Source organism: Sphaerodactylus townsendi, linkage group LG09 (assembly GCF_021028975.2).
Source record: "Sphaerodactylus townsendi isolate TG3544 linkage group LG09, MPM_Stown_v2.3, whole genome shotgun sequence".
In the NCBI taxonomy this organism is placed as follows: domain Eukaryota; kingdom Metazoa; phylum Chordata; class Lepidosauria; order Squamata; family Sphaerodactylidae; genus Sphaerodactylus; species Sphaerodactylus townsendi.
The window spans coordinates 19,775,331-19,788,674 of record NC_059433.1 but is presented as its reverse complement, the minus strand read 5'-3'; the positions used below and the strand labels follow the sequence as shown (position 1 = coordinate 19,788,674).

The 13,344-nt window shown below is 45.5% G+C and overlaps 1 protein-coding gene across 1 annotated transcript in view; it reads left to right on the top strand.

Moving 5' to 3' along the window:
* PHACTR1 (phosphatase and actin regulator 1) overlaps positions 1-13,344 on the top strand; it is a 177,505-nt gene that overhangs the window by 134,077 nt on the left and 30,084 nt on the right. Inside the window, exon 7 of the mRNA XM_048508514.1 lies at positions 4,500-4,824. Coding sequence (XP_048364471.1) covers positions 4,500-4,824 — 325 coding nt within the window. The remainder of the gene's footprint in view (positions 1-4,499; positions 4,825-13,344) is intronic.

Here is a 13,344-nt window from a genome sequence, read left to right as displayed (position 1 = left end):
CCCTTTAAATCCCCTCAATCCATATCGAATTTAGGCAGACAAACAACGAGACTGTCAACACTGCTTCCCCTCCCCTCCCCCTGCTAGCCACTCTCCTACAGGCCAAAAACGGAAAAAATCCTTTAAAAAATCAAATGGACCTCAAGGGTACCCTGAGATATGAAGAGCGAGGTCAAGGGTACCGCAACGTTGAAAAGGTTGGGAAACACTGCATTAAGCTATCAGGCTTTAGAAATAAAGCACTGCCAGCATGGAACCTGCAAATGTGTGGAGTTCACTTCATTTTCCCCTGTACTCCGTTTCCCACATAATTTCCTCTTTCCTTCTGATAGTCCCCATATCTTCTTCCCTTTCCATGATTCCTTTTCTTCTTCCAGTTCCCTAATCAATCTTCCTTTTATCAGCCCCCGCGGTTTAACTTTATTTATTATTATGTACTTCATTGATACCACCCTTCTCCCCAGTAGGGATCTAAAACAGCTCGTATCATTCTCCCCTCCTCCAGTTTATCATCACAACAACCCTATGATTTGGATTATGCTAAGTGACAGTGAGTGGCTGTCCGTTCCTCCCCGCCCGCAACCCGGCAGCTTCTTGCTGAGTAATATCTGCCCAAGTTGCACAAAGTCATGTGGCAGCAAATCATTCAGATGGGTTGCATGGTAACTACTGCCAAGCCTGGCCAAGTTGTATGGAGGTCTGTGCTGGGCTCAGCTAAGCTGTATGGCATCAAATTGTCTGGTAGCCACTACTTGGTGAGTAGCTGGTAACAAGTTGCTCTGTGTTTGGCGCTGGAACCTTCCACCAGAGTGACAGGGGGGGTGGGGATGGAGAGTGGACTTGGAGGAATAATAGCCCTGGAAAGGACCCTCCCCTTGTCTTTTACTGACAAAAGTGAACATTTGAAAGGTGGCAATATTGTTGTGATTGTGTAAAAAACCCCATAATGGCGACTGTGACCTTCTTTCTTAAAAGCTGCTGCTATTGTTTTCAAGGTGTTTTACCCCTTTTTTTACATTTTAGATTTTTCTGCAAATCTAAAACTTTTCTGAAATGTGTAAAATGATCGGTCTTTTCTATTCATGGCACCAATCTCTGGATTTAAATATCCACAGACGGGGCCGTGTTAAGATATGTTGATGACATGTTGATACTGCAAATCTTGTAGTATGTTTTAATGTTTTTAAAGGTAGGAAATAGCTAAAATATGTTCAGGTGGTGCGCATATATGTGTATAAAAAGCACAGCATTTGCTTCTGTCATTTGAAGCAGCATGGAAAATCCATTTAGAACCTGGTAAAAGACAGATAAAAATGACAACTGTGACGTCTGCATGGTAAATTCTTGCCCTGGTGGAGTCTGCTTCGAACAGATCTGTGAAATCCAACTCATTGCTTTGAATCCGTGGAATGGCTCTAGAGAAGCTGTGCTCTTGTTGATTAGGGCAAGGCTAATCAGGGCAAGATTAGTGCAAGATTAGTTTCCCCAAGAGCACTGGATGATCTGTAATGATTCCAAGTCTCCTAGGGTCACGTTCCAGTTAATGGATGGCTGCACATGAAAAATAAAATTCAAGAGTTCTTCCAAAGAACCAAATCCTGGTTGCCTGTTAGATCGACACTGAAAACCTTGTTATGGAACTTTGAGCAAATCTTATTTCCCCTCTCTTTCCATCCTTTAATTGCAGTTGTTGATTTTCTAGGGAATGTGTTCTCTCGATTCGATTTCGAATACCTTTAATGGCATATAAATTGTTTAAGATTAACTTAGCAAGATAATAACAGCCCTTACAACTTTACAATTTCTGACGAGTTAAAATAACACCATTTAAAAATTGTGTTCTCTCCTAAGCAGCTTGTTTGACTTCACTGGGCCACGGCAACACATTTGTGCACCTGTGCGGTGTAGTGGTTAAGAGCGGCAGACTCCAATCTGGTGGACCTGGTTTGTTTTCCCCACTCTTCCGAAAGAAGCCTGCTGGGTGACCTTGGATCAGTCACAGTTCTTTCAGAACTCTCTCAGCCCCACCTACTCCATAAAGTGCCTGTTGTGGGGAGAAGGATTGTGATTGTAAGCCACTTCGTGACTGTAAGCCACTTTGAGGCTTCTTACGGTAGAGAAAAGTGGGGTAGTATAAAAACCAAGTCGTCCTGTCCATCTTTACCTTTCAATCACCCTTTGTGCTACCTTTTCCCACTCTCCCCACTTACCTTAAGCCCCGCACTACTCTCCTCAAGTAGCGCGGGGTCCCCCAGCACTCCCCACTACAGGGGCGGCGACAACACAGCCGCCCCGATGCTGCTGCTCTCGCGCCCCCTCAGCGCGCGGCATCCCTGGCGCTCCTCGAAACGGCGCCTTTTGATGACCCCGCGCAGAGCGCAGTGTCGTGGGGACGCCCGGGCATGCGCCAGAGATGCCGCGTGCTGAGAGTAGCGCGCAGCAAAGGGCAGCAAAGGTAAGTGGGGAAACGCCCCCAGATACCTCCCCACGCAACTCTAGTACAGAGAAGTAACCTAGAGCATTCCTCTACCAAACAAAGGTCTTCTACCTCTGGAAAGAAAAACGTTTTCAGTCTGCTATCCTAGTAGCTTGTCTGCAATGTACTGAGTCTCCATCATGGAGAATTTGAGATTGAATTCTCACAGCCGTGGGGTTGTCTCCTATCTGTAGAAAAATGCCCTGGATCAGCACTAAACTAAGTAAAACAGGACCCTCTATGCTTCTACCAGTTTTATTTGTTTCGCTAACTATCTGTCCACATTCTCTCTAAGGTACCCAGGGCAGATAGCATTAATTGTGTTATCCTGAGACAGTAACATTGGGAAATAGGTTAAGCTGAGAGATAAGGATATGCCCACGGTTACCCAACAGGCTTCATGACTGAGCAGAGATAAAAAGCCAAGCCTCCCTGATGCCAGCCCAGCACTGTCTCCCATATCCCATGGACCCTTTAAACCAAGGGTCTGCAACCTGCGGCTCTCCAGATGTTCATGAACTACAAATCCCATCAGCCCCTGCTTTAAACCAACTGATGTCCCCACTTACTTGACTGACACAGGCCCCTTCTGTACAGCAAATGTAGAATGGGTTGCAGTGGGGATAAAAGAACCTGTTTTCCTGTTTTTACATGCTTCCATCTGTGCAGGCAGCGATTGGAGCCCACAGAACCAATTTGGGTTGCTGTCTCGCCTTCACACAGAGACGCGTCTCTTTTTTAAAAATTACTTCCCACATATGCGTAGCTACACAGGCAGGCATGAATGACACACACACCCCCACACACACACACAGAGAGAGCCATATCAATGTCCCAGGATACGACCATCTCCACCTGCGTAGCTACGCAGAAGCAAGTCATGAAATTAAAGAAAAGGAAAACGGAGGCAAATAAAGCACCTTCTACTGGGCATTTGCTTGCAAGTGGCGGCAATCCGGAATTTTCTAAAAGGATTGCTTGTTTAGCGATTTAAAAAAAACCCGGTTTGGGGGAAATAACATGGGGCAGACTCATTTTGGAGGTGGGATCTGTGTGAAGTTCCCCCCCCCCCAATAGGTTTTTTTAGCATCCTTCACTCGTATTTATTGGCCTGTGTAGAGGGGCCACAAGAGAGACATCGACAGGATGCTTGGATTTCTCAAAAACTGGTTTGGAGAAGGGAGCAAAGATGATAGGGAACCTAGACTGCACCCTTGCCATTTGTAAACGTAGCGTTTAGCACAGCTTTTCAAAGAAGAAGAGTTTAACACAGCTGTGATATTGTGAATGTGTACGTTTCATGTATTGGTGTTCGTAGTACATGATGGCAGGAGATCAGCCAGAAATGGAACTTACCTGTCTTTATTGAGTCACATGGCTTCCATGTGATCTTTATCAGAACTGATGATCACATTCCTTCTTCAGACACAACTATGGTCCATGCCAGTGTTTCCCAACCTTTTCGACGCTGTGGTACCCTTGACCTCGCTCTTCATATCTCAGGGTACCCTTGAGGTTCATTTGATTTTTTTTTTTTGCATTTTTTAAAGGATTTTTTCCGTTTTTGGCCTGTAGGTGGGGGAGTGGCAAGCAGGGGGAGGGGAGGGGAAGCAGCTCTCGTTGTTTGTCTGCCTAAATTCGGCATGGATTGGGGGGATTTAAAGGGAGAGCTCTCTTTAAATCTACCCCCCCCCAATCCACACCAAATTTAGGCAAATAAAACAATACTGTTTTTCAATGTTGTTTAAAGGGAGCCCATGAGGCTTCCAACCCTCCCCTTCAAAATCCATTTGATTCCAGCGGGAGGGGGGGCAGTAGCATTGTCACGGTACCCCTGGGACGTGCTCATGGTACCTCAGCATACCACGGAACCCTGGTTGGGAATCACTGGTCCATGCTATTGTCATGCTCTCATTCAGACTGCAGCTTGTGAGAAAATGCCATGAGGGGAAAGGAGCTTGTATATGCGTGTGACCTAGTGCTAAGGGCATATGTCTGAATTTCTCCAACTTTTCTATTTTAGATCCGGGCGCTCCTGTGAAACTGCCTTGTATGCCCATGAAACTGTCGCCTCCGCTACCTCCAAAGAAAGTCATGATTTGCATGCCTTTAGGGGGACCAGACCTCTCTCACTCACCCTATTCCTCTCAGAAGGGTTCCCAGCAACCACTGGCTCCACATCACCACACGGTCCTGCCATCCCAGTTTGTAGCGCACCAGCATCAGTATGGCGGCCACAGCCCGCACCTGCCTTCCGGATCCAACACATTACCTATTCACCCTTCAGGATGTCGCATGATTGAGGAATTGAATAAGACACTGGCCATGACTATGCAGAGGCTAGAAAGGTACTGGGGCATTTTTGTGTTGCGTTTTTCTATTCCATTAATTGCAGAACTGAATACTCTGAGAAAATTCCTAGTGTGCTGAAGGGGAATTTAAAAAAAAGAAGATTCAAGTCCTTTATGAATCTGATGTCTCCAGCCACAAAGGAGGCCTCTGGATGCATCTCTGTATGAGTCACTGCTCTGGCCTTGCCTCCTTCCAATCAACATTTGCTGGGGAAAATTTATTCTGCCATGTGCTGCTTAGATACAATTAGCAGAGCAATTGTAAGCTACACAATAAACTACTCAGGGGTAAATTCTTTAAAGGGTAATAGCAGTGGTGGGATCCAAAAATTTTAGTAACAGGTTCCCTTGTTGGTGGGATTTAAACAGTGGCGTAACGTCAATGGGGCTGGGCAGGGCACAAGGGGGCATGGCCGGGCATTCCAGGGGTGGGGCATTAATAACTTCTCTGTTACTGTAAAAAACTCTTACTGTAAAAAAAAAGTTCCTAATTTCCAGCTGGTATCTTTCTGTCCATAATTTAAACTCATTATAGCCCTATATAGTCCTATTGTCTACTGCCAACAGAAACAACTAATTGACTGCCTGTCAAATACTTAATACTTTCAAATACTTAATTTTGTTTCTAGAAATCAAAAGAAGGAGACTTTCCTTAAACAAGGAACTTTACCATATTTCTAAAACATGTTTTTAAAACAGCCCAACAGGGAGAATTATCCCATTTTCTACCTTCGCTAACCAGCCACATAGGAAACAACAGGACTTTATGATTTTTGGACCTAATGGAATTATTAACGGAAAAGCAGACCCAATTAGTAACCCCCTCTCGGCACACACAAATAATTAGTAACCTACTCTCAGGAACTGGTGAGAACCTGCTGGATCCCACCTCTGGGTAATAGATATTACAGTTAAATATTGTAAAAGTAACCCATTTCAGATCTAAGAGTGAAGCATGCCCCTCATTTTAATGAATTAAAAATGAACCTCATTCGCTAGGAGTTTGGGAAATACTGTTCTACCCTGTCATGAACTGCAGCTTGTAATGGTGATGATGCCATTCTTATTATTTTCATCTCATTTCCCTGCATAAATATTCAGTGAAATCTTAACTTTTGAAAAAGCACAGCTATGAACATTTCAGACCATCCAAATGAGACCATTCTGTCTGTTTCTGAGATAATAACTGTAGGTACATGATAATCTATCATACTTTCAGTACCAATTTCCTTCTTTGAAAACTATTTGACTTGAATCCACTTACCTCTACAGCAACTTATGTGGAATCATTTCCACTGTGTACAAATTGCACTTCATTTCATTTCGCAGGTTCACTTATTTTTAATGGACTAGGCATAATGATTAGGAAGATGCTACTGTAGCTGTTATCGTGTTCATTTTGTTTTGCCGTATGCATTTATTGTTGCTTCTGGGAATGAAGACGATGATGACAGTGTGATTGGATCAGATTTGTGGAGTCCTTAATCTGATGAGTTTCTGCCACCTTGGTTTAGCGGTTAGGAGCAGTGGACTCTAATCTGGAGAACCAGGTTTTATTTCCCCATTCCTCCACATGAGTGGGAAACTCTAATCTGGTGAACTGGAAATGTTTCCCTGCTCTTCCACTTGAAGCCTGATGGTTGGCCTTGACTAGTCACAGTTCTCTTAGAGATCACGCAGCCCCCCCCCCCCAATCTCATGAGGTATCTGTTGTGAGGAGAGAGAAATGGAAAAGGAGTTTGTAAGCTGCCTTGAGACTCCGTATAGGAGAGAAAGGCAGGGTATAAATCCAAACTCTTCTTCCTCTTCTTCTGCAGTGCAACATGAAGCATCATGGTAAAGCACATCTGGCTGCTGGACAGATTTCAAAAGGTCTAGATTGGATGGAGGGGCCTTATAAATACCAAAAGGAGACTATTTGGTATATAGATTACTCAGTGTTTTCTCTACACATGTGCCGTAGTTGCACCGGCAGCCCTATCCAAGAGCTGGGCATCTGTCTACGGTAGAGCCTGGCAGAGGCGTAGCTGGGCCAAACTGTGCCCGGTGCGCAGTCTATATTTTCCGCCCCCGATGCCCCGCCCTCCTGCAGCGCCCCCCCCCCCTTCCCACACTTATCTTGGTTCCTTTTCTTTTCCTAGAACTTTTTCAGGCTGAAAAAAAGGCCTATTCACAGTTCAGGCTTAAAAATGGCCTGATGGGAACTATACTTCCCAGGAGACCTTGTGAGCCCCAAGGTCTCCTGGGAACTGTAGTTCCTCAAGCTGTTTTTAGCCTGAACTGTGAATAGGCCTTTTTTTCAGCTTGAAAAAGTTCTAGGAAAAGGAAAGGAACTAAGGTAAGTGTGGGAAGGGGAATGGGGGGCGCAGCAAGGGGGCACCATGGGGGGTGCCACAAGGGGCGAGGGTAAGGGGGAGGGGCCTGGGGGTGATTCCCCCCCTCAGGCATGTGCCCGGTGCACAGCGCGCCCCCCCATCCCCTTGTATCTCTACTACTGGAGCTCAGCCACCACTCCTAAAGAAGCTTCCCAGTGGTTGGGGAGGCTCAAAAAGTCTCACTGCCACCGAGAAGCCTCTATGGTCCACCATGAACTTACGCCGTCCCAAAGTGTGGCTTAAGTCAAGAGTGTGGCCAGCCAGTGTAATGCCAGCAAAGACCGGGAGGGAGCTGACTTTCTTCCCTGGTCATGCCCTGGCCCACCTCCACTATGGCGACAGCAGGGACCTTGGAATGCCAACACAGTGACCAGAGCCATGTTCCAGCACTGGTGGGGGCAGCAGCAGCAGCTGCATGCTGGTGGAATTGCCCTTCCGTCGGGGTAAGTGCCCGGGGGAGGATGAATCTGGTGATGTGGTGGTGTGCTGCTCTTATGAGTGGATTCAGCCCCTCCCCAGCTTTGGACAGAGTTTAAAGCCTTCTCATGGGGTGAATTCTAGTGATTGTCCTGCCTTAGTAGAAAACAAGGATGTTGAGGTAGTTGTTTTTCTGAATGGCTCACTAGAAACATAACTAGTTGGAAGGCATACCTCAGGCTGTTTTTTCTTCAAGGTGTGACATTTTCTTCTTGGGTGGGAACTGATTTTAAGGAAACCCACCCAGGGGAGGCAGGCTTGTCTAATTTTACACCGCTGTGAGGTAAATTAGGCTGAGAATTGGTGATTTGCCAAGGATGCACAATAAACTTAGTGGTGACTCTCCAATTCTATATCCTAACCCAGTGAGGGCGAACCTATGGCACGGGTGCCAGAGGTGGCACTCGGAGCCCTCTCTGTGGGCACGCGCACACAGAGTTCATCATGTGGGGGGTGGAAAATCACACACACACACCCCACACACATCTAGACTGACCTGGGCCACTAAGCACAATGTGTGCGCACCGCGGTGAGCAGGAAGGATTTGGCTGGTGGGTCTGGTGCCTGTGCTCCGGGTGGCTGCTGCCGGGGGGGGGGGGACGCAGAGGAGGCAGAGATGCTAGAGAGGCAAAAGCGGTGCGCTTGGGACTTGCTGGGGGCTAGAGCAGGCTAGCCCCTGCTCAAGCGGGTGGGGCGGAGCAAGAAGGAGCCAACCAGTTTTTTTAAAACTGAAACCTCAGCATTCAGGTTAAATTGCTGGGTTGGCACTTTGTGATAAATAAGTGGGGGTTGGATTGCAATTTGGGCACTCGGTCTCAAAAAGGTTCGCCATCACTGTCCTAACCCCTTACCATATCCACAATGGTTTTGTGAACCAGTTGAAGCGAGATTTAAAACGTACTGGTTCATAGTCTCTTCACAATAGCAGCTGACCATGTATGAAGAAAACGCCCCAATAAGCATGCTTAGGATTTCAGACCTCAGTGCTATACCCTCAAGATGGCAGGTACAAAAAGATTAAGTTTTTATTGATGTAGAAAAGTGGACAGTCTTGGGTTTATAGCGTAGCCCATGTTTTTCATTCTCTCTTATAAGTATTTTCCATATCCCCTTTCATATGCATTCTCATCACCCTAACCGTGCTATACCACACCCACTTCTGGGGCCTCCACAAACAAGTCTCTGAAGAGCTCTCTGTTACTTGGCAGAGGGAAGGCTGTGTCTTTGGTCTAATAGAACAAATCACAAGAAATGTCTCAGACAATCAGGACAAGGTTCTGTCTAGTTGAATATCTTGTTTCCAAAAGTAAGTCAGCCATCAGATGTCCCTGGAAAGCATAGAAGGAGAGTTGTTCTTGTGTTTCATTGCAGCATGGATTAGCTTGATTCAAATCTGAGCAGGCGTACGTATCTGCATTGGCTGCTTATACGTTACTTCAAAATGTCTTTAGATTCCTTACCTGAAAGCATAAGTCAGTTGAAGTCATAAGAACATAAGAACATAAGAACATAAGAACATAAGAACTAGCCTGCTGGATCAGACCAAAGTCCATCTAGTCCAGCATTCTGCTACTCGCAGTGGCCCACCAGGTGCCTTTGGGAGCTCACATGCAGGATGTGAAAGCAATGGCCTTCTGCTGCTGCTGCTCCTGAGCACCCTGGTCTTGCTAAGGCCTTTGCAATCCAGAGATCAAGGAGGGATCAAGATTGGTAATAGCCATAGATAGAACTCTCCTCCCATAAGTCTGTCCAAAGCCCTTTTTAAAGCTATCCAGGTTAGTGGCCATCACCACCTCCTGTGGCAGCATATTCCAAACACCAATCACACGTTGCGTGAAGAAGTGTTTCCCTTTATTAGTCCTTATTCCTCCCCCCCCAGCATTTTCAATGAATGCCCCCTGGTTCTAGTATTGTGAGAAAGAGAGAAAAATTTCTCTCTGTCAACATTTTCTACCCCATGCATAATTTTATAGACTTCAATCATATCCCCCCTTTGTCAAGACAGCAATTACTATAAGCAACTATCCTTTGTTCCTCTGGCAGTTACTTGCATGCATATGGACCTGTGTTAATTGCACCCCCTTTGGGGGTGAGGCGGCCTACAAATCTAACAAATAAATAAATAAAAACAATCTGGTCCCTCCCATCCCTTGCATGCCACCCCTCACTCCCTCCCCTCCCCTACTCCCCTTGCATGCCACCCCTCCCTCCACTCCCTCCCCTTCCCTTGCATGCTACCCCTCCCTCCGCTAGGGTGGGTGGGCCATGTCCAGATGCCGGGGGCCCTCCCTCCCATCCTTTGCATGCCACCAAGTTGCATGTACATGAAACTTGCACTTTATTTTATGCACAGTGATATGTCTCACCGTATGACTTCATAGTAGCATCTGTTCCCCCACAGCAATAGATGCTCCAATTTCTAAGCTCCTATCAAGTCTGCTATTGTTGGGACACGTCATTATGCTTAATGAGCACAGAACAGGTGATTTGCTTTTATTTTCAACCAACTCTTAGCCCATAGTTGAATATGAGCTAATGAAGGTCTGACAGTGAAATACTCTGAGCTGAATTCACTGTGCTTAGACTGAAGCTATGCTGCATAAGAGTGTAGTCCAACAGTGCAGTCCTAAAGGGAGTTACTCGAGTCGAACTCCATTTATTTCAATGGGCTTAGACTGAAGTAAATTTGCAAAGGATTACACTGTAAGTGTCCCATTACAACAGAAAGAGACAACGTAATGATATAAGTATCATCTTTGGATTTAAATTTGGTCCTTCACAGTTGAGTAACTTGGGTGCTGTGTGGTTTCCGGGCTGTATGGCCGTATTCTAGCAGCATTCTCTCCTGACGTTTCGCCTGCATCTGTGGCTGGCATCTTCAGCGAGGATCATGCCAGCCACAGATGCAGGTGAAACGTCAGGAGAGAATGCTGCTAGAACACAGCCATACAGCCCGGAAACCACACTGCACCCAAGTGATTCCGGCCGTGAAAGCCTTCGACAATACATTAAGTTGAGTAACTGTTTTCAAGGTTTTGTGTGTTCCAGATTGTCCTGAGATCACCCAACAAGAGTTCATTGTGGTATCTAGTGCAGATGATGGGGTTGTGACTGAACACCTCTAGTACAAGTCTTGACATAAAAGAGAGAGAGAGAGAGACCCCAAGGGCCATCAGGTCCAACCCCCTGCCATGCAGGAACAGACAAAGCACCCCTGACAGATGGCCATCCAGCATCTGTTTAAAAACCTCCAAAGAAGGAGACTCCACCACACTCCAAGGCAGTGGCGTACCTAGGCAAACTGGAGCCCTGGGCAAAACCTGAGTTTGAATCCCCCCCCCCCCATGGGCGGCCACCCTCCCACACCGTGACCAAACAATGATTTTTTTTCCCACCAGGTCGTTTCAAAGTCACCACCACATTGTAGAACATCCCCCAACTCACAGATCTGAACACAGCAATGGGCCATGCCACACAGCAGAAATAATTTTTGGAAAATATTTTCAAAATGCTTTCAAAATGTTTTATTACTGCTATGAAAACATTTTATGGTGCTGTATCCAGTCCTTCCAATTGGGGAAAGCAGCATCACTGTCAATGTTATTCAAACTGGGGACCCCAGATTCTCCCTTTAAGGTGGATTTAAAAGGAGAATCTGGGCTCCCTAGTTTAAACAAGTGATGCTGGAATCCACCCCCAAACAGCATCATTTGTTTGTTTCTTCAGAACTTAATGTTGTTAAACAACATGCAAAAATGCAATATTAGCAGCTGTATGCGAATGCTATTCATATGTTTAGTGCTTATTGCAGATGTAGATTTCGTTGGTGCCATACTGGAGATCAGGGAAACGACACAAAAAAGCACAGAAATATTTCTCATAAACCTGAAGCAGGAGATGCAGTATCCATATAACAGCCCAATTACTTCAGTTGCACTTGCTGTCAGAATGAAGGCAGTTAACTTCTTCAGCCCTCAGGAGATTAAAAAGCCCAGGGCAATTTCCTCTAGGAAAAGTAGTCATTGTTTTCATAATGCCTGTGGTCAAAATGTCTACAAAGGCAACGTGTCCTAATACCTGCAGGCAGCAGGGCGGGCGCATCCCATGTGACGGCCGAACCAGGCCATGCAGCGATCTCTTACCTCCCTGCCCGCCCCGCTGCTTGCAGGGCGGGCGGTCTCCCGGCGGCCGGCCAGGCCGAGCTGAGCCTTCGGGCCCATCTTCGCCTGCCCTGCAGGAAGCAAGATTTGCCCACAGAAACCAAACACTGGCCTAATTCTGCACTCCCCATCCCCATGCCACAAGGGTAGAACGTTTAACAAAACAGGGTGGGCGCATCTCTCGCCATGGAGGGGAGGGGGAGGGGATGGGTATTAATCATTAACAGACTTGCTGGGTCAGTTGAAGTTGAAGTTAATCATTAACCGGCAGTTTGCAGAACTGAGGAAGATTTATCAAAGGAGTTGAAGTTAATCTTTAACAACCGGTTCGCTGAACTGAAGAAAATTTAACAACCGGTTCTATCGAACCGGTGCGAACCGGCTGCATCCCACCTCTGCATATAACTGTCAAAATTGCTGCAATCTTGTATTGGTCATCTCCTTTATATCATTGTGCTGAAATATTCAGACTGAGCTCTGCCCAGATTTATAGAAAAAAAGCTATAAAAGAAATAAAGGAAAGAAGGAAGTGAATTGAATTGAATTTAAATTTTTGAAGCATGTCCATAAATTAAAAGGCTGCTTGAACACTCGAGGGATTGTTATATGTTTGTATATATTATTAGGAGGATTTCCACTGACAGGCACCAACTTAGCTTTTTAATAATACCAGTTTAATGTAAACTTAATTAAAATCAAATGCAGATATTCCCAACTTTTTATGCTTTACAGTGTAAAATTATGACTATTTTAGGCACCCAGTCCTTCTCTTCAAGATGCCAACACCATAAATTATTTGCTGTTACTCTGTACTTTTAAGAACACTGTTAATAACATTATACTTGAAATTTATCATTTGACTATTTTGACAGGAATGTAATTGATGACATTGTGTAGAAACCAAGGAAAGAATACACTAAAATGTTCTCCTGCACAAACACTATGGAAATTAATGGGTGATGTACAAGATTAGCATGTCAGTATATGTTACATCACCGGATGGCAAAACTACTGGTAGGGCAAGACTACTGGTTGTTTAACATATCCTGCTCTTTTTGTTTAAAATTGCTTTTTATTAGTTTTCAAATGACATCACCAAAAACATAACAAAGGAGAGAAAAAACACCAACAAAATCACCAACAACAGAGACCAATGTCCCAAGATATCTGTTCTTGATATCCCATTCGCAAAAGGAAAAAATTCAACCTTGTACGTTGCCTTCCTTGATTTAAAGGGGGCTTTTGACTCTGTTTCCAGAGACCTCCTTTGGAGGAAGTTGGCTGGACTAGGCATAGACAACAGACTCCTCCAGAGGTGGGATCCAACCAGTTCTCACCACTTCTCTAGAAGTGGTTACTAATTTTTTTCTGAGTGCTGAGAAGGGGTTACTAAAACAACCTCCCTGCCCAATAGGGACTGGAGATGCGTGTGTGCGGCGGCGCCACTATTTGAATCCCACCACCATTGGAACCTGTTATTAAAATGTTTGGATCCCACCACTGGA